The sequence below is a fragment of the Myotis yumanensis genome, unplaced genomic scaffold (assembly GCF_028538775.1).
Source record: "Myotis yumanensis isolate MYYU_CA2020_CCGP unplaced genomic scaffold, mMyoYum1.0.hap1 SCAF_18, whole genome shotgun sequence".
Classification (NCBI taxonomy): Eukaryota; Metazoa; Chordata; class Mammalia; order Chiroptera; family Vespertilionidae; genus Myotis; species Myotis yumanensis.
In genome coordinates, this window is record NW_027223769.1 from 15,143,381 (window position 1) to 15,163,142 (window position 19,762).

At 49.7% G+C, this 19,762-nt stretch overlaps 1 protein-coding gene across 1 annotated transcript in view; it reads right to left on the bottom strand.

The window, feature by feature from the left end:
* ATP2C2 (ATPase secretory pathway Ca2+ transporting 2) overlaps positions 1-19,762 on the bottom strand; it is a 56,998-nt gene that overhangs the window by 19,456 nt on the left and 17,780 nt on the right. Inside the window, exons 4-11 of the mRNA XM_070399115.1 lie at positions 17,260-17,349; positions 15,890-15,925; positions 15,725-15,786; positions 12,439-12,547; positions 6,675-6,824; positions 6,518-6,586; positions 6,120-6,195; positions 2,018-2,084 (exon numbers count right to left, since the gene is read on the bottom strand). Coding sequence (XP_070255216.1) covers positions 2,018-2,084; positions 6,120-6,195; positions 6,518-6,586; positions 6,675-6,824; positions 12,439-12,547; positions 15,725-15,786; positions 15,890-15,925; positions 17,260-17,349 — 659 coding nt within the window. The remainder of the gene's footprint in view (positions 1-2,017; positions 2,085-6,119; positions 6,196-6,517; positions 6,587-6,674; positions 6,825-12,438; positions 12,548-15,724; positions 15,787-15,889; positions 15,926-17,259; positions 17,350-19,762) is intronic.

The window sequence follows — 19,762 nt, forward strand, 5'->3', positions numbered from 1 at the left end:
CGTCCCTGCCTCGCTGCTCCGAGTGCTTCCTGAACCGGGAGCATCAGCACCCATCCTGTCGCTAATGGTCAGGTAACCGTGTCCCTTCATTCACACGCAGATAAGCTTGAGCATGTACCAGAGCCGCACCCAGCCCTTACAGCAAGGCTCTCCTGGGAAGCAGCACCTATGGCCTCCGGGTCCCAGCACAGACGGTGCCGGTCACTGCGAGGTGCGTCGCTGTAATTTACTGTAATGACAGCTTGACTTGTTATATGTGAACCAGAGAGGCTCGGGGACCCGATGAATAACCACATTCCTAATGGTCTGCTCCATGCTGTCCTTTGTTGTCTTTTGTGAGATACAATTCACATGCCCTAAAATTCACCCTTTTAAGGTATATAACTCAGTGGTTTCCAGTAGAGTCAGAGTTGTGCAACCATCACCAAAATCAAGCTCAGAACATTCTTAGCACCTCCGAGAGAATCCCTGCAACTGTTAGCAGTCACTCCTCGGCCCGGCCTGCAGACCACGCGTCTGGTTTCCGCCTCTATGGCGTTGCCCAATTCAGACATTTCACATGAACGACGTTACACAGAATGTGGCCTCTGTGTCTGGTTTCCTTCACTAGCATCGTGTTTTCTAGGGCCACCGACGTGGCGGACGTCGGTCTTTTTTCCTTTTTGTGGGTGAATAATATTCCAGGGATGGTTTTTATCCGTTCATTAGCTGATGTGCATCTAAGCTTGTTTACACCATGGGTTTGGTGGCCTAAGTGTCACGTTTGCTCACAGACATTAAAAGAATTTCCCCTGTATCACCTAAAGCAGTTTGCAGACACCAACAGCAGGGGAGCCACATTCTGGAATCCACGGGGCTTAACGTGAGCCCAGAAACGTGTTGGCTTTTGTGTGCCCCAGAAGGCTCACCAGCTGCCCTTCTGCTGGGACATATCCAGTTAGAGACCATCCCTAGCACTCTGCCTCCCTGGCCGTGGCGAGCAGCCGTGGAAAAGCTGGGGCAACTTCAGCCACTGAGCCTGCTCCCGCTCATCTCTGCATCGTCCACCGGGCCCGGGGGTGTGACTGTCGCTTGTTAGAGTCACCATGTGGAGGGAAGGCAGGTTCCTCGGGCCTAAAGCCAAGGGCCCTGGTTCCCAGCCCTGCCATCAGCTGTGGGCCTCAGTGACATGACCTTTACCGTCTCCTATAGAATCCTCTGTAAAAGAAAGACCTAGACCAGTGGTTCTCAACCTTCCTAATGCCACGACCCTTTAATAGAGTTCCTCATGTTGTGGTGACCCCCAACCATAAAATTACCCCCAACTACTTCATAACTGTAATTTTGCTACTGTTATGAATCGTAATGTAAATATCTGATATGCAGGATGTATTTTCATTGTTACAAATTGAACATAATTAAAGCATAGTGATTAATCACAAAAACAATATGTAGTTATAGATGTGTTTTCTGATGGTCTTAGGCGACCCCTGTGAAAGGGTCATTTGACCCCCAAAGGGGTCTCGACCCATAGGTTGAGAACCGCTGACCTAGACGGTGCTTCAAAGGAATACTAGGAGCAAACACACACTGTGCGCTAGGATTGTTGCAGGAACCTTCATGGGCTCTCATCTCATCCTCGCCATGACCACAGGAGGGGCTATCTCATCACTCCCATTTTACCGAAGAGAAAACTGAGGCACAGAAAGTGCAAAAGTCTGCCTAAGGTCACACAGCCAGCAGTGGTAAAGCCAGAATGTAACGCTAGGCAGGCAGGCAGGCTCTGGAGTCCACACCGTTAGCCAGAAAGATCCAAACCCACGGGCAAAAAAGTGATGGGAACGGGGGGTCCAAATCATACGCTTTCATTTGTTTCCCAAGCTTTCCCTGGGCACCCCCACCGGCCAGATAATGTGCTCTTGGGGGCTGTGCTTGGGGTGGGGAGGACGCATCTTCCCCACACTGTTCCCGCGCCCCAATCTTCCTGCCTTGTCTTGCTGCACTGACGAGGGAGGGAGGGAGGGCTCAGAGCCCTTACCTGACCCCAATCGTGAACATGCTGAGAAGGTGCTTCCCTTGCAGCCAGCCAGTGAGAATGATGATGCCTGGAGAAGAAACCAAAACAAGACAAAACATGTGTGTGTGTACACACACACACTCCAACACTTAAAGACATGACAGCATTTCAAGTGTTTACAGGAGAAGAGACACAGGGCAGTGATTAATAACCCCAAGGACCTGTAACCACTTTTTCCTCTTTAAGAAACCCTTGTATCTACAAAGAAGAGTGTTTTACTTGCTCTGGAAAAGATCCAGCCAGTTCAAGTCAAGAAAGAAACAACCAGATTGTTCTGGGCGGTTGTAGACAGCTACAGATTATTCCAACAACCTCCATGTGCCACGTGGCTCCAGGACTCCCCCCGAGGCGGCTGAGGTGGCAGGCGATGCCTCTTCCGTGATGGGCAGATGGGCCACAGTTTCCCGAGTGTTTTTATCTTGCCATGTTCACGATTAAATACATTCCCCTTTCCATGTTCTCCTTCATCAATCATTTACCCAATATTTACTAACCACCAGGCCCTGTGTTAGGCTCAGGATATATGGAGACTGTCAGGGGTGGACCCTTGAGGGCGAGAGGTGGCATGAGCCATGCTGGGACCCGTGAACGTTCACAAGAGGTCTGGCAATGGGGGAAAGTTCTGGGGCCTCTGTGGTGGCTTCAGTTTACTCATCTGTAAAGTGGGGATAATGACCATGCCTTCCTCAAGGAGTTGTTTCAGGATTTAAGAGATGACAACACACCTGAAGTGCTTAGCTCAGCCCCTGGCCCACAGCGAATGCCCAGTCATTAACTGTTGCTGCAGCTGTATGGGAAGTGCTGGGAAGGTGAGTGGGAAGGTGAGTGGCCTTCCTGTTGACACTGAGGGATGTGCTAAAGATCATCAGCTCTGTTTCGCAGGAACAGGGAGCAGGGCAAGTTATGAGCTGTGTGATGGTGGTGGTACTAGTGTGTGTGTGTGTGTGTGTGTGTGTGTGAGATCACAAGTTCTGATTTGTTATGTGGTTGCTGTTTCATTCATACTATAATTAGCTACAGAACTCAGTAGTCAAATGAAATCTTAGCAGGAATCCAAATAAACCCAGATGCAAAAGGTTGGAGGGCAGAAGCTGTTAGAAATAGGGGTGGGGCAGTGAGTCTGGAGCCCTCCCCATTAGGATCAGAACCACCCCCTCCCCAGGCCTCCCTGCAGAAGGCTGCAGCTTGCTGACAGGGGCTCACACAAGCCTATGTGCACATCTCACAAGTCATGTTCAATTACTTCTCATTGGCAGCTTGAAGCTGGCCATGCTGAGAGTATTGACACCACAGAAATTGGCAAATGCTACTCTGCCTTTGAAAGTTGTTAAACATGTATCAGGGCACCACTGCTGCCCTGCATCTCCCACTTGGGTCCTTAGCGATCCATGGAACCCAGTTTCAAAACTCCAGCTCCTCTAGAACAATTCTCGAAATATTTATGATGAAGTAAAAGGTCTGAGTGGTAGTGTGGGCTGGCCACACACGTGCCAATTTAAGCTTTAATTTAACTTGAGGAATAGTGGCTTCATGCAAGGCAATGGCCTTGGAGGACCCCTGACTTGGAACTTTTTATTTTTTATAAACGATTTCATCTATATAATAAAGAGCTAATATGCTAATTAGACTGAACAGCAGAAAGCCCTGTGAATACTACCTATTTGACAACTTAAAGCACATCTACTTGCTATTTGTTCTCGAGGCTACTGGGGTAGAGAAGCAGCGCCCACTACAGCACTATGTCCTGCAGATCACTGCAATCATTCAGAGCACGTGTCAGAAAACTTCTTCTGTAACCAGCCAGCGGGTAAATAGTTTCGGCTTCATGGGCCACATGTCTCTGCTGCAACTCAGCTTGGCCACTGTAGATAGCAGGTGAATGGGCGTGGCTATGCTCTAATTAAATGTTATAAACACCGAAATCTGAATTTGAACTGAAACTTGAATTTCATATACTTCTCATGTTATGAAATACCAGAGGCCCAATGCACGAAATTCATGTAAGGGGCTCGGCCCTCGCAGCCCCTCACAGCCCCGGCTTCGTCCCTAGGGTCGTTGGGATGGTCTTTCTGCTGTTTGGTCTAATTAGCATATTAGCTCTGTATTATATAGGATTATTCTTCTTTTGATTTTTTCAATCACTTAAAAATATAAAAGATATTCGTTGCTTGTGGTCCATTACAAAACTAGATGGTGAATCCAGTTTGGCCTGAGAGCCACAGATTCCAACCCCTGCTTTGGAATGTGAAATGCCTCTGGGCATTCTAGTCTGCCCTGAAGCCTGGGCAGCATGCAACCCCAAGGATGGCCAATAAGTGGCGCTCACAGCCACTTTCCCTTGTGTCCCTCATCCTCCCAGTCCTCTTGGCCACCACAGTCCCACAGTCCCCTCACAGCACAGAGCCCCACTGGCTGTCATCAGACCTGGCAGATTAAAACCCATTTTTCATCACAGCTCCAGGACAAAGGAGGGCAGAGAGGAGGGAAGAGGGCATAGAGCTACTTAAAAACAGTAAACCGAGTGAGTTAGCAAACTCTGAGCAGTTAATCCAAAGCGTGAATTTGGAAAGAAGACTAGACTGGAATGTTGGGGGAGGGGTGGCCAGGGAGGGAAGGAGACAGCCAGGGCGCATCCTCTTAACCACTTTGCTAAGTTCACCACCTCCTACAGGCAGTAAAGGACTGGGGATACCTTCCGTACTTCTGAACTTGTTTTTTCCCTGCCTGGAATGCCCAATCCCCTCTTTTGTCACCTGGCAAACTGCTACTCATCCTGCAAGACCTGGTTTAACGTCACCTCCTCCTTGGAGTCTTCCCAACCCTTCCACATCCGATTAATGGCTACATTCACATTTCATATTTGTTCAGGCATCTCTCCCCTATTTGCCTGGGGCCCTCCAGAGGGAAGAAGCTGCATTTTACTCATCTTGGCGGCCCCAGAACCGATCGTAGGGTCTAGTGCCTCATAAAACACTCACGTAATGAAATCATGCATCTGGGCGACCAGAGGGGCAACCGCGCCACTGCCAGAAGGGATGGCGGATCCTCCCAAGAACTGCCCCTGGCTCCAGACTTACCAGGACGTCCTCTTATCACTGCTTGTGCCATGGGCAGTGGTTCTGGCTTGTTCCTTTATTAGCTCATTAACTCAACTAATGCTTATTGAGAATCTACTAGGGGCAAAGCACTGGGTGGCCCTGAAGGCTGGGACAAAGGACACAGCCTCAAAGCCAGAGCCGGAGACAGCAGGAGGGAGCAGGGGAGGGGGCCAGGGCAGCTGCACAGTGATGTTCAGGAGTAAGACCTGAATTCAGGTCCTCAGCACCATGTGGATGCTGGTTTTGGTGTGTTGCCAAAAGCCATGAGGCATAAGACCAGGCACAGCCTACTTAGTGGCACAGAAATATGGCTGGGCACACAGCTAAACCACATCTTCCAGTCTCCCTTGCAGATAGGCAGGCTATGTGACTCCATCTGACCAAGTGAACAGGGACAAAAGTGATGACTTCACTTCCTGGTCCATGCCTTAAAGTTTTCCCACACAAGCCTCTGTGCTCTCTGGCTAAATAGAATTATGACCAGCTCCAAGGACCCAGAGGAAGGGAGAGCAAAGATACAGTGGGGGCTTGGGCCCCTGCACTGGTATTTGAAGGTGAGCTGTCCAGAAAAGCCAAGCGGTCGCCAACCTTTCAGACCTCTGCGGACCACTGGTTGGCGACCGCTGCTCCAAAGGTTTCCTTAAACCAGTGGTCGCCAACCTTTCGGACTTCACGGACCACCAATGGTCCGTGGACCACCGGTTGGTGACCGCTACACTAGACCAAGAACATGCCCGTGGACTATGATATGGGCAGGAAATAAACTTTGGTCATGTTAAGTCACTACAAGGCAGGGGCTGCTTGTTACCTCGTCTGACTAATACAGAAGCCTTTTGTCACTGTCAGAGTCTCTGACCCCAAACCCCCATCTTCACCCAGGTGGGCAGTAAGCTATTTGAGCAACAGCTGGGCTATTTGGGGCGCCTTCCCCAGTCCCCAGGACCGAGTGCAAAAGCTTCACTCACCAATTATGAAGAACGAGAAAAGTGTCAATTGTTTCCCCAGCTTGTCCATGCTTCTTTGTAGAGGAGTTTTAGGTGTCTGCAAGGATCGGAACAAAGGGTTTCTTAGATTACATCCCACAGCTTCTGCCTGGCTCATTTCTATCCTGAGCTGAGTGATAATTCCACAGGGGTACACATATATAAAAACTCACTGACCTCTACATGTAATGTCTGTGCACCTGACTGTCTGTAAGTTATATCTTGACAAAAACCCCAACACGTCTTAAAAATTTTTTTAAATTATACTCACATTAACCACATGATCCTCATTCCTAACAGGTGGGCAGGACTGGCATCATTAGTCAAGAAGATCTCAAACCCCAGCTCACAAGAAAACCAAAGCCCCCACGCGCCCTTACCTCTTCAGCCCGCATCATCTTAAACACTTCTCCGAACTGAGACCTCTCCCCTGTTCCGATCACGACTCCCTGGGTTCAGGAGAGAGAAGTGTAAGTTCTGAGGCTGGCAGCCTGCTGGTGACAGAAGCCACGGCCCCCAGGGCGCCTCAGGGCTCACCTGCCCCTTCCCGTACTGAACCAGGGTCCCCATGAAGACGATGTTTCTCAGGGCGGTGAGGTCCCCCTCGCCGGTCAACGGGGTGTCCGTCTTGCTGCATGGCTCAGCTTCTCCCGTGAAACTGGACTCATCTACCAGGAGGTCTGTGACCTGGGGGAGCAAAGGGAAAGGCCGTGGAACCTGCCCGCTCGCCCTGTGCACTGGTTTTCACGGCACAGAACGATGTCTAACACCTTCGTGTCCATCGCCAACAGACAACATAGAATTCCTCGAAATCAGGGGACAACAAGCAGAACGTGACCTGAGAGGCCTCAAGAATCAGAAAGCTTTGAACGTGTGGCTCCTCTCAAAAAACAGGAAAGTCTTGTATCTTCTTTTACATTATTTTAAGTTTTAATATAACATCTAAACAACACATAGGCGATGGCTAATTTAGAATATACCTTTCAAAGCACCTGTGCCTTTCACCTAACATTCCACATGCTGCCTCCTCTCCCCCTTGAAGGAGGCCATGAAATCGGTGAGGTTTGAGCATCACCGAGTCAGGTTATTCAGTGACAGCCCAAGGTCATATCAACACCAGAAACATGGACACTGACACACTCATATTCATTCATTCTCTCTCTCTCTCTCTCTCGCAGGAAGGTGCCAGCATTTCTTTTAACATCTACTGTGTACCAAGCCCTGCACTGAGCATGTCACACAGCTTATCTCTTAACCCTCACACCCACCATGAAAGATGCTATCATTTCCTCCGTTTTTCCTATGGGGAAACTGAGGCACAGTGATAATGTGCTCAAGGTTAGACAGCTACTCAGTGGCAGAGCAGAGGTGGAGCCAAGGCTCTGCTTCCAAAACTGCCCTCCCAACCATCTTCCAAACTGACCACAGACCCAGTAGGCATCGCTCAAGAGGTGAGTCTGCTGTGGCCAGAACTGTTAACAGGCACTTTTGAGGACATTAGGGGCCTAGGATGGCCCAACCCCTCAGGACCCTGTTATCTGAGCATGTAAGACCCACTTAGAGAGAGGAGCCATCTTCCTGCAAACTCACAAGAGAACTGTTAGGTCATCATTTCTCAAATAGGAGCCGGGGAGTCCTCCGATTTTAAAATTTTAAAATTCAATAACAATCTTTTAAAAATATTCCCAATGCCATGGGATCCCAGTCCCCAAGAAGGCAGGGACTACCACTTGCTATGAAATGCCCATCTCCCGTTCCTCCGTAACAGAGCTCCCAGGGTGTTGGGAGCGGTGAAGTGCTCCACCACACAATCCTACTTCCCAGCCTCCCTTGCAGCTAGCTCAGTGTCTCCAGAATAAGACAACAAGACGTAAGAAGTCACCATAGTACTGGGGAAGATCTTTGAAGGTGGCGGAACTGATGGGCCCCTTTTGCCCTTCTTACCTTCCTCATTCTCCTGCCTAGTGTTGCTATCCTGGAGTTCCAGAAGCCACCTTACATGCATCAAGGGGATGGCCACACCAGGGAAGGCAGAGTGGAGACTGGAGAGCCCATGTCCTTCATTCCATAGACACTCCACTTCCGGACACTCCGTGATGTGAGAGAGAAATAAATGGCCCTTTGGAGCCAATGTACATATTTATCTTCATCTCAAGGCATGTTCTGATTTTTGTCCCGATTTCAAGTCAAACACAGCCACCAACTGATCTAGAGTTTGCATCTGTGTCTTTTAATCCCCAGGGCATACAGGGAAAGCCAAAGAATCTCATGGGGCAGCTCCTGACCCACAATAAAATAAAAAATGGGAGAACTGAGCCAACCAGCACCACAGGCTCCTAACCCAGAGGCCTGGGCAGCAGAAATTGGCACCACATCCCAGTGGCTCAGAGATCTCATTCCCAAACACTGTCTAGTGAGAACTGACAATAATTTGGATATGTTGTACTTGATTTGAAAACTTGGCTTAGGTTCACAGTTGTATATAAGTTTGAAGCACATGGAATTTGTACGTCAAACTTATATACTTGTTCACATTTAAGTAACACTGTAATAAAAACACATCAACACTGAGAAGGAACCCCTCCACCGGCTGTGAGAGATGTAACTGGAACCATCTGATGTTCTAATTCCGTGGTCGGCAAACTGCGGCTAGAGAGCCACATGTGGCTCTTTGGCCCCTTGAGTGTGGCTCTTCCTAAGCCTTAGGAGTACCCTAATTAAGTTAATAACAATGTTTAAGTTTAAAGTTTATATAGTTTAAGTTTAAAAAATTTGGCTCTCAAAAGAAATTTCAATCATTGTACTGTTGATATTTGGCTCTGTTGACTAATGAGTTTGCCGACCACTGTTCTAATCGATCTAATCTGCAGCAGAAAGTTGGGGTGGGAAGTGGAGGGTGGAGGGGCTGGTGTGGGATGTGGGGGGACGAGCTGGGAGAGAAGGGCTTCCTGGGGGTTCTGGGATTGGATCAGACCTGCAGGATGAGCAGGCATTTGGTGAGTGAATCGGGCAGGCTCTCCAGGGAGGGAAAACAAGGCAATTTGGGCAATTGATGGTGGGAGAACATGGTAATCACACACTTGATCAGAGCAACTGAGATGGGGGAGACAAAAGACTTCTCCCAGCACGCACCAGCACTAAAAGGACAGGAGCCAGGAGCATTGGCACCAGTCCACCTTTTGGGGTACAGGTTCTTGGGAGTGGGCAGAGGCGGACGCTGTCCCGGTGCTGAAGCCACAGTGGGAAGGAGAGCTGCCCCTGCCCTCAGGGAGCACTGAATGGAAGATAGGGCTCTACCAAGATGAGAGGGCAAAGGCGGGAAGTTTGGTCCACGTATGGGGACTAGTTTGACTACAGCAGAGCACTTGTGAAAACTGTGGTTGGGACCCAACTGCACTTGGCATTGATTAAGAAATTTGGATACTGCCTGGCCAATGTGGCTCAGTTGGTTGAGCATGGTCCTATGCACCAAGAGGTCACCGGTTTGATTCCTGGTCAGGGCACATGCCTGGGTTTCAGGCTCGAACTCCAGGAAGGGGCGTGCAGGAGGCAGCCGATCGATGTTTCTCTCTCATTGATTTTTAGAGAGAGGAAGGGTGAGGGAGAGAGAGATAGGAACACCAATGATGAGGATTGAGGCTGCAACCCAGGCATGTGCCCTGACCAGGAATCGAACAGTGACCTCCTGGTTCATGGGTCGACACTCAACCAGTGAGCCACACTAGCCGGGCTGAAGAACTTTCTTGAACTTGCTGTTTCCTGGCCCTAAGTGGCTTCAAAATATATATAAACTCTCCTGGATCTCAGAGCTTACGAGCTGATAGAACTATTAACTGTGTCACAACTCTGTTGGTATGTTGTCCAACGAGGTTGCAACATACCAAAAAGGAAATCTGTAGAGTGTTCACAGGTGGTAGCTTGGATTAAACCCTTATAGTGTCAACAACCAGGGACAATTTGATTTGTATAAGCAGGGCAGGAGGAAATCCAGTTAAGTTGTAAAGATGTTGTTTGGATTTTAAAAAATTATTTTAAAGAACTATTGCAGAGACTGGTAATGATAAACAATAAAACCAGCAGCTAATTCTCGGTGATTGCTAATCCACATCAGGCATTGTGCCAAGTAGGCTGCAGGTCTTAGCTTGTTTCTTCTTCCTGATAACCCTGCAAGGTGGGAATGAATATTATCCCCTTTGATAGATGAGAAACTGAGGCTCAGAGAGGCCAATCCCTCCCTCAGAGTCACATGCTGGCAGGTGCTGGGTGGGGTTTTGAAACCCAGGGCCCCCTGACATCCAACACGTGCCCATCACTCACCGGTGCCAGGCACCATTCTGAGCACTTTGCATCTATGAAGTCAGGTGATCCTTATAAGCACCTTTTGGGGCATTATCACCCTCCTCATTTTACAGATAAGGAAACTGAGGCTCAGAGAGGTTAAGTAACTTGCTGCAGGTCACACAGCTTGTGAATGATGGGCATCAGGTTCAAACTCAGGTTAACACCCAGCCTCCACACACTAACCACTGAGGAGCACTGCCTCTCCATAGCACCTATGGTGGAGATGCCCAGTATCAGGACCAACCCTGTTCCCCTGGAATCCCCAAGTTGGGAGGCAGTGCCCCCTCTTGGTGGGGAAGTGGACAATGTCAGACTGGCTTCCCAGGCTTTCCGGGGGACAATGGTTTCTCTAATGGGATCCCAGTGCCCCAGACCTGCGTGCTGAATGTCAGCACAGGGAGGAGCGGAGGGCGAGGAATCCATTCTGGTGTAGGAAGGGGCACCAGCATGAGGTTGAGAGAGAATGCCTACACACACACACACACACACACACACACAACCACACACACACCACACACACACACACACCACACACACACCACACACACACACACAAACACACCACACCACACACACACCACACACCACACACACCACATACACACACACACACCACACACACACCACACACACCACACACACACACCACACACACAGACACCACACACCACATACACACACACACACACACACCACACACTCACACACACACACACACACACAACCACACACACACCACACACACACACACCACACACACATACACAAACACACCACACCACACACACACCACACACCACATACACACACACCACACACTCACACACAAACACACACACACACCACACACACACACACACACCCATACACCACACACACACACCACACACACACACACAGACACCACACACACCATACACACACACCACACACTCACACACATACACACACACCACACATACACAGCACACACACACAGCACACACTCACACACACATACACACACACACACACCACACACTCACACACACATACACACACACACCACACACACACACACACACACACACACACAACACACCCCACACACACACCCCCGCCTGGTCCCTGCCCTGCCTGGAGATCTGAAAGTCAGAACAGAGAGGCAGAGAAGCCTGAGTGGCCCTCTGGCCCTGCCTCAACTTCAGAGCCTGGCCAGCATGTTGTAAACGCAGGGCCCAGGAGTTGGCTCCTGGCCTCCTCACCTATCTCCGTCCCCCGCCCTTCACACCACCTTTTAACAGCATGCTATTAACCCTCCAATTCCTGAGAAAATAAATAAATCGGGCAGATAACCTGTGCTTAATCCTCTATCACTAAACGCTTTGAACAATTCTTAGGCATTATTGGAAAGAGTCATAAAACAGATTACTCCCATCAACAGACCCCTCTGAACTTGATTTAACCTTTGCTCTCAGAGCCTCAGGTATTGTTCTGTGAAGCTGTGGGACCCTGGCACCCACAAAGGTTAGGGAAATAGCTTGCCTACACCCCATGTCCCCAAACGGAGCAACCGTAAAAAGCTTGTGCTACTTTTTATGTCTGCATCGGTCTGGTTCCCTTCTCGTTCCTCAGCAGTTGCTATCATTCTTTCTGACATCAGTGTGGCTGTTTCTGGAAGGAACTCTTGCCTCATTCCTCAACCCCACCTTGATTCAATTTGCTGCTGCCGTCTGTATAAACTAGAATCACGCAACCACAATGTGTTAGGCTTATAGCTAAAATGAGGTACTTGATTTGTGAAATATAATTTGAGGAGCTTTGTGCTTAAAATTAGCTTGTTTGCTAACTCCCTGGCTTTTTTGGTGCATGTGTGCACGTGTGCGCGTACACGTGTGTGTGCACCGGTATGTGTGAGAATGCCCACCTCCGAGAAGCTAAGCGTCTGCATATCCCACCGACCAGGGCCTGGGACCCTCACCTCAGTGAGACGGATGTCTGCCGGGATCCGGTCTCCGATGGAGAGAGACACGATGTCCCCGGGAACCAGGTCTCGCGCCAGCAGGTGCTGGAGCTTTCCTTCTCTTATGCTGCATTTGAAACAGTAAAAAGCCAAAGCACGCATGTTAACATCCCCGTTTTATGCACTTTGATAAATGTGAGCAAAGATGATGGAAACACACTTTCCCTTTCAGGTATGGACAAACCTTTGCGGTGTTGTTATTTTTTAAACTCATGTATCCTAGGAGATGTTTGGGGAGCGTGTGTGGCTGCTGGGAGACCCTGGTCCTTGTCTGAAGTGTGGCGCTTCCCGTTTACCCGCCTGGACACCAGGCTGGGCCACACGGCCTCCAGCCCCTGCAGCTCTAGGTCAGCGGTGCTAAAGCTTCCTTAATGGAGGCAGTAGCTTGTGTCCTCAGAGGAGACACCACCCGGGTGTGCAGAGCCCGTCTTGAGAACTCAGGGATGGCAGAGCCTCGTCAGAGCCTGGAGGAGCATCTGAAGTGTCCGAGCAGCCCAGGTCCACCCTCCCACAGGGCCAGGCCATTGCTCAGGGCCATTCACCTCTAGACAATGGATGTACTTCTGTGCACAGGTTGCAACTGCAATCCCACCACACACTGCCCTCCTCCAGTGGCCTCCCAGCTGGACTCCTGCCTCCCCTCTGGCTTCCTCAACTCATCCTGCACACAGCAGAGAGCTCTTAGAGCACAAAATCAAACCCTCCAGTGGCTCTCTGATGACCTTGCAATCAAACCCAAAAGCCCTGCTAAGGCCCTCTCGATCCAGATTCATCTCCTCCTCACACCGGCCAGCCCCTGAACACACCCAGCTCTTTCTAGTCTCAAGGTCATTGGTGACCTTGAATGTTGGAGCAGGCATTCTCCTCCTCCTTAATAATAGAATTCAACCTTGTTCCGGTGTCTACCCTTCCCCCCACAACTGTGTGCTCCAGGGATGGGTCTTGACGGGCTGAGATCACCGGAGTGATCCCACCCCCTGCCCAGGATTGGCTTAGGCACAGGCATGTTTTGTAACACTGGCCTTTGAGACATGAGTGGACATTCTGATGGGGCTCATGCACCTGTAAACACACACACACACACACACACATACACATACACACACACACACAGCCTCGTCTCCTGTTTGATCCTTCATGTCTGGCTGTGATGCTGGAGCTGTTGCAGCATCTAGGACAGTGATGGCGAACCTATGACACACGTGTCAGAGGTGACATGCGAACTCATTTTTTTGGTTGATTTTTCTTTGTTAAATGGCATTTAAATATATAAAATAAATATCAAAAATATAAGTCTTTGTTTTACTATGGTTGCAAAGATAAAAAAAAATTTCTATATGTGACACGGCACCAGAGTTAAGTTAGGGTTTTTCAAAATGCTGACATGCTGAGCTCAAAAGGTTCGCCATCACTGCTCTAGGACCATGAGGGGAACCAGCCAGAGAACAGTCAACAAGCTGAGGATGGCAGAGTAAAGACATTAAGATGACCAGATCCTTGGTGCCAGTATCTTCAATTAATTAACCCCACTGCTCGCCCCCCTCAGGTCCCTTGCCATGAGACAACACAGTTTCCTTGTGGTTTGTGCAGTTGAGTTTTCTGTTCCTTGTAGCCAAGAGCACCTATCAGATACACGGCGGCTGTTCCCTCAGCTCTTCCTAGGGCTGGCTCCTTATCTTTCTCGGGCCTCAAATGTCGGATCGGGGGGCCTGGCCTCCAGCTATTTGAAGTTGTCCCCACTCCTCCACCAGCCACCACTGTACCTCTGTAGGGACTTTTGTTTGTTTGTTTTGGTTTTTGTGGGGCTTTGGGTGTTGAGGGGTCTTGTTGGTTCTAATGCACCTAATCATGTTAACCGTTATAACCCAGCACTATTTTTCCCAGCACACAGTAGGTGCTCAATAAATATTTAATGGCTGCACAAAGGGTGGAGGTAATGTAGGAAGGGTCTGCATGGCAGGTGTTTCTCCTAATTTGTAAAACAGGCCTTGGAGACCCAGAGAGTGAGGCTGCATATCTGCGATGCTCTTTCAACTCTGCCAGGCTGCCTGCCACCGCTGTTCCTGAGAATAAAATGTCTTTTAGGAGCAAAACTTCTGAGGACATCAATAATGTATCTATTCACCTAAAAGGTCAAGACTTGATATTTAAACTTAATATCACATCAAACCACATCAATCATTTACGCTTCCCTTTGCTCACGGGATTAGGCCACACATCACACACCTGGATTTCTGACAGCCTTATTCATCCCTCATTAAGCCCAGACATTTTTACTGCCCCAGTGACCCTTCCAGCATTGATTCACCCTCCCTCGTGCCTCCACATAGCCTTTTTGTCTCTATTTCGTTATTCATTATTCTCTGCCTATGTTACACACACACACACTCCTGATTCCTTGAGAGGTGGAACTCTATTTCACAAGATCTTGCTATCCGCCAGCTCTGTGGCTCAATGGTGCCATATGCACTCAATATATGCTAAGGTTCTTTCCCCAGAATTATCCTTCAGAAAATAGGTACTGTATGCTGAAGTCCTTCCAAAATACCTCAGGTCATGTAATACCTGCCCCTGCCACATTTCAAATCCTCAGTAACCATATTTGACTGGACATGTACTAGACAGCACAGATTACAGAACATTCCAGAAAGTTCTACTGTACAACACTGTGCTAAGCAGAAATGCCCACGAGGCACTGCCAGATATTTTTGTCTTTTTCCTTTTTAAATATCGTTGGTAAGGGCTGCGTGATCACAAGCAGCAACGTGGAAATGCCTGGACAGGAGAGAGGCTGGTGGGCTGCTAACCAACTCCCTGGAATTCATTCCCATGTCGTCCCACCCTTCAACCCATGTCCTGATGCCTCGGCTTGTTAAAGCCCCACATCTCAGCCTCCTGAGTCCACCCTTTGAGAATCCAATGAAACCTCTGAACGCTCTCTCTTGGGAAAACGCAGTTTTGCACAGTGTACGACGGGTTTCAGGGGCACCCTCTTCCCGAAGCCATTTCCATCGGTGGCCCCCAGGCCAGGCACCCTGACTAGATGCTAATGACAGGCTGGAAGCCCAGAGAAGTCGAATGACACGCCCAAGGACTCAGGTAACCCACTGGCAGGATGACCAGCCCAGAACCCCAGTACAACATGGTTTCCCATGTCACCCTACAAGGGATACAAAGTGTGCCAATCTCACCAGCCCACTGGCTCCCCTGATGAACCAAAAAGTCCCAGGGGTCTCTGACTTACCAGTTACATTCGGGAGGTACCAGCTTGGTCAGCTCTTCCAGAGATTTCTCCGACCTGTACTCCTGGCAGGAAGCACATCAAACATGCTTTTCAAAGGTGGGGATTCCACAGAGCTCCCGCCACGCCCGGTCACCCCAACCGGGGCCTCGGGAAATAAATACACACCTGGATGAAGGCGACAGTGACCACGATCAGCACGGCCTAAGGAGCAAACGGGAGGGGCGTTAACACCGGCTGCACAGCGCGTGAGTCCAGGGAGTGAGGGGAGGTCATCATCTTTCAAAATATAGTTCTTTTTTGTTTGCAAAATAAGTGTACTGTGCAGAAACGTAGAAAAGAGATAAGCCAGAAGAGAGCAGCCAAATCACCCCAAGTCCTACCATGAGAGGTTCACGTTGTGGGGTACCCCTTTAGATTTTTCTGCATAGACACACTTATCACACAGGGTCCTATAGTGTAGACATATTCTTTGACAAACTGCCTTTTCACTCAACAGCATCCTGTAAACACCATTCCACGTCAGAAGGTGTGGCTCTAACCCCAGCCTTTTAAACCGAAGCAGCAGATTTCACGGTGTGGAGTGAGTCCGTGTTTGTATTTTGGGAGTGCTTGATGGATAGAGAAAGCCGGAATGACATCCATCAAAAGGGTTTGGCAGAAGCCAGACATGACGTCACATATTGCATGGCTACATTCCCATAAAATATTCAGGATTGGGGACTCCACAGAGACACAAAGCAGACTGGTGGTTGCCAGGGGCTGAGGAGGGGAGATGGGGGGCGACTATAATGGGTATGGGGTTCCCTTTGAGGGCAATGAAAATATTTTAGAACATTTAGATAGAGATGGTGGCCATACAACATTGCGCATGTACTACATGCACTGCATTGTTCACTTTAAGATGGTTGATTTTTTTATTATGTGACTTTTCACCTAAATTAAAAAAAAATTTTAAGGCGCTCAGTGGTTCTCTCTAGGTAATAGATTACAAATAATTGCTCTTTTAAAAAATATATATTTTTTTTATTGACTTCAGAGAAGGAGGAAGAGGGAGAGAGAGATAGAAACATCAACGATGAGAGAGAATCATTGATTGGCTGCCTCTTGCATGCTCCTTACTGGGGATCGAGCCCACAAGCTGGGCATGTGCCCTTGACCGGAATCAAACCCAGGACCCTTCAGTCCTCAGGCCGATGCTCTTTCCACTGAGCCAAACTGGCTACGGCTGCACACGCAGCCAGGATCGAGCAATTCCATCCGGGTCATGGGAGAGGAACTCCTTGCCACAGTGTTCCAAACGGCAAAGAACAGAAGCACCTGGGCATCCAACAACGGAGCGATGGCCACATAAACCCTGACACCCCCATGTGGGCAGAGAAGGACATGGATTTGCTTCTGTTTCTTTCTGCGGCATTCTCTTTTTTTTCTCTACAGCCAACTCTGTTTTCCTTGCACAGTAAGTAAGCAAACCCTGGCAAGCCCCTGGGCAGCGAGCGGGTCTGGGGGCTGGTGCTGCCCGGGCGCCGTGCACTCACCACAGTGATACTGATGGCGTCCTCATAGTTCTTCGTGAGGATGCTCACCAAGGCCGAGGCCAGCAGCAGCAGGATCAGCGGGTTCTTAAACTGAAAGATGAAAGCAGGGCGGGTGGGTTCTTCGCTGGGCTTCTCACTGTGCAGCAGCGTGTGCGACCCGGATCCTTACCCAGAGCCAGGCTTCCAAGCCAACAGCTACAGTGACCCAGGGCTGGGGGAGAGAGACCCCCGCCATCCAACGGTCCCCCTCCTGTCATGCTCCCACTGCACTTTCATTGGCATTGGCTTCCGGGGGTCACACAGCAAACAGGTGAGAGAGCCAATGGGAAGCACAGCCCACACGCCACCAGTGCTGCCCTGGCCGTGGGTGACCAGACTCTGCCTGGCTCCTGGAGCCCCTTCTAAGCCCACACGTTCAGGGAGAGGCAGCGAGGGGCTTGTTGGAACCTCACTGTGCAGGGGAGCTGGTTACACACTGGACAAACAGCAACAATAAAAACAACCACCATTTATTGGGCACACGTACCTGTTATTACTCCTGCTTGATAAGCGAGCAACCGAGGCTCTGAGAGAAACTGAATTTCCCCAGGATCCATTTAGGTCAGACTGACTCCTTAACCTGTGCGCTTAACTGCTACGCTCCAATCAGGGCCAACTTATAGATACAGGACAACCTTTATTGAGCAACTCAGTATGTGCTAAGCTTCTTCTTATGGAAAACTCGGAACAGTGTTTATTAGTCCCATTTTTGAGATGGGGAAAATTGAGGCTCAAGGAAGGTCAAGAACTTGCTTAAAGTCACAAGGCTGGAAAGTGGGATTTGAACCCCGAGAGCCTGACTCTAGTACACCTTCGCCTCATGCTTCCAGGGCGGCATGTCTTGGGTCATGCTCAGGTGGAATTCCACATGGCGAGTCTCCTGAGTTGGAGCAGCAGGGCTGCCTTGTGAAGTGGTGAGTTCCCCGTTACTGGAGGAGACGGACAGGAGAAGCACAGCGTCTGGCACACGGCAGGTGCTCAGCGAGTGTGAAGAGTTACTCAGTGAGGCAGATGGGCTTTCTGTACTCAGCAAGGGGGTGGGGTGGAACAGGGCCTCAGGTGGGGATTAGGGTTAGGAGAGGCAGGTGTCAGGGATGGGAGAAGGGGTGCAAAAGGAACTGCCTTCCAGGATTCCCACCGATGGACCAGGGACAGACAAGGTTGAGATGAATAAACATATTCCCACTCTTAGAAAGTGAAGAGATTTTATTTCTGGAAAGGCCCTGGCTGGAGGCTGGAGGAGAACCTTTGGTATGAGGTTGACAGGGCAGAGACAGGAAGGAGGGTGGCTGGGGAACTACGGGGGGCGGGGCGGGGTGTCCTAGTGGAAGGGGCAGGCAGGGCAGAACTGAGGAGGCCCGACTGTAGGAGGAAAATGTGCCCCACAGCCAGTGTGTCCGCCTCCTTCCCTGAACCCCAACTTCCAGGAACCTCCACTACCTCCTTCCAACACCGGGGTTCCAGGAAGCTTCTGGGCAGCCAGAGCCACCTGCTCGCAGAAGACCATTTTGCTGCCAACATGCATCAGTGAATGGCATCCCAGTGCCCTGAGAACCAACCAATGAGCGGGGTGGGGACTGGAGGAGAGTGTGAGGATGCTGCAAGGAGTGCTCTGATTGGTCCCTGAACCAACCAATCAAGAAAGCTTTAAATGCTGAGCCAATAGAACACAGCTGAAGCCTGGCTGGGGGTGGGGCGGGGATTAGGGTTAGGAGAGGCAGGTGTCAGGGATGGGAGAAGGGGTGCAAAAGGCCAGGGAGAAGAAACCAAGGCAGCCTGAATGCCTTCAGGTATCTGGGAAAATCTGCCTGCTAACTGGGGCTTTCTGAGCTGGTACCGGGTGGGCGATGGGGATCTTAACTTCTAAACTGGAATTTGCAGCCATGTCCATTTCCAGTTTTTCTTTCCTCTTCCCAGTGGTTTCCAGGCATTTGATTTGTGCGCCCTCCATTCAGCACCCTGCCTGCACCAATGGCAGCGGCTAAGGGGGCAGGGGCCCTGCAGCTAGGTGCCTGGCTCAGGGCCCAGCATTGCACTTACTGCTGAGTGACTTTAGGCTCCAGTTGCCAGGTACACAATAGGGCACCCAGTAAGATTGGAATTTCAGATAAACAAAAAACTTTTTTTTTTTGTAGATGTAGGTCCCATGCACCATTTGGGATCTACTTATACTAAAATATTGTTTTTTGTTCCTCTGTCTAAAATTCAAATTTAACACGACATTCTGTGTCTCTATTTACTAAATCTGGCACCCTTACACAGTCTGGAGATATCTCCATTTCTTTGTATTCACCCTCCTCATCTCAAAATGGAGATTAGGAGGAAGATAAAGTAAGTTAATGTTTACTCACTCAGCTAGCATGGTGCCTGGCAGGTGGAAAACCCTCTGTGAATGTAGCAACTGCTGTTCCTGATCATGGCTGCCTGGGGAGTTAGTGAAGCCTCGTGGCTGTCCCTCCTGCTG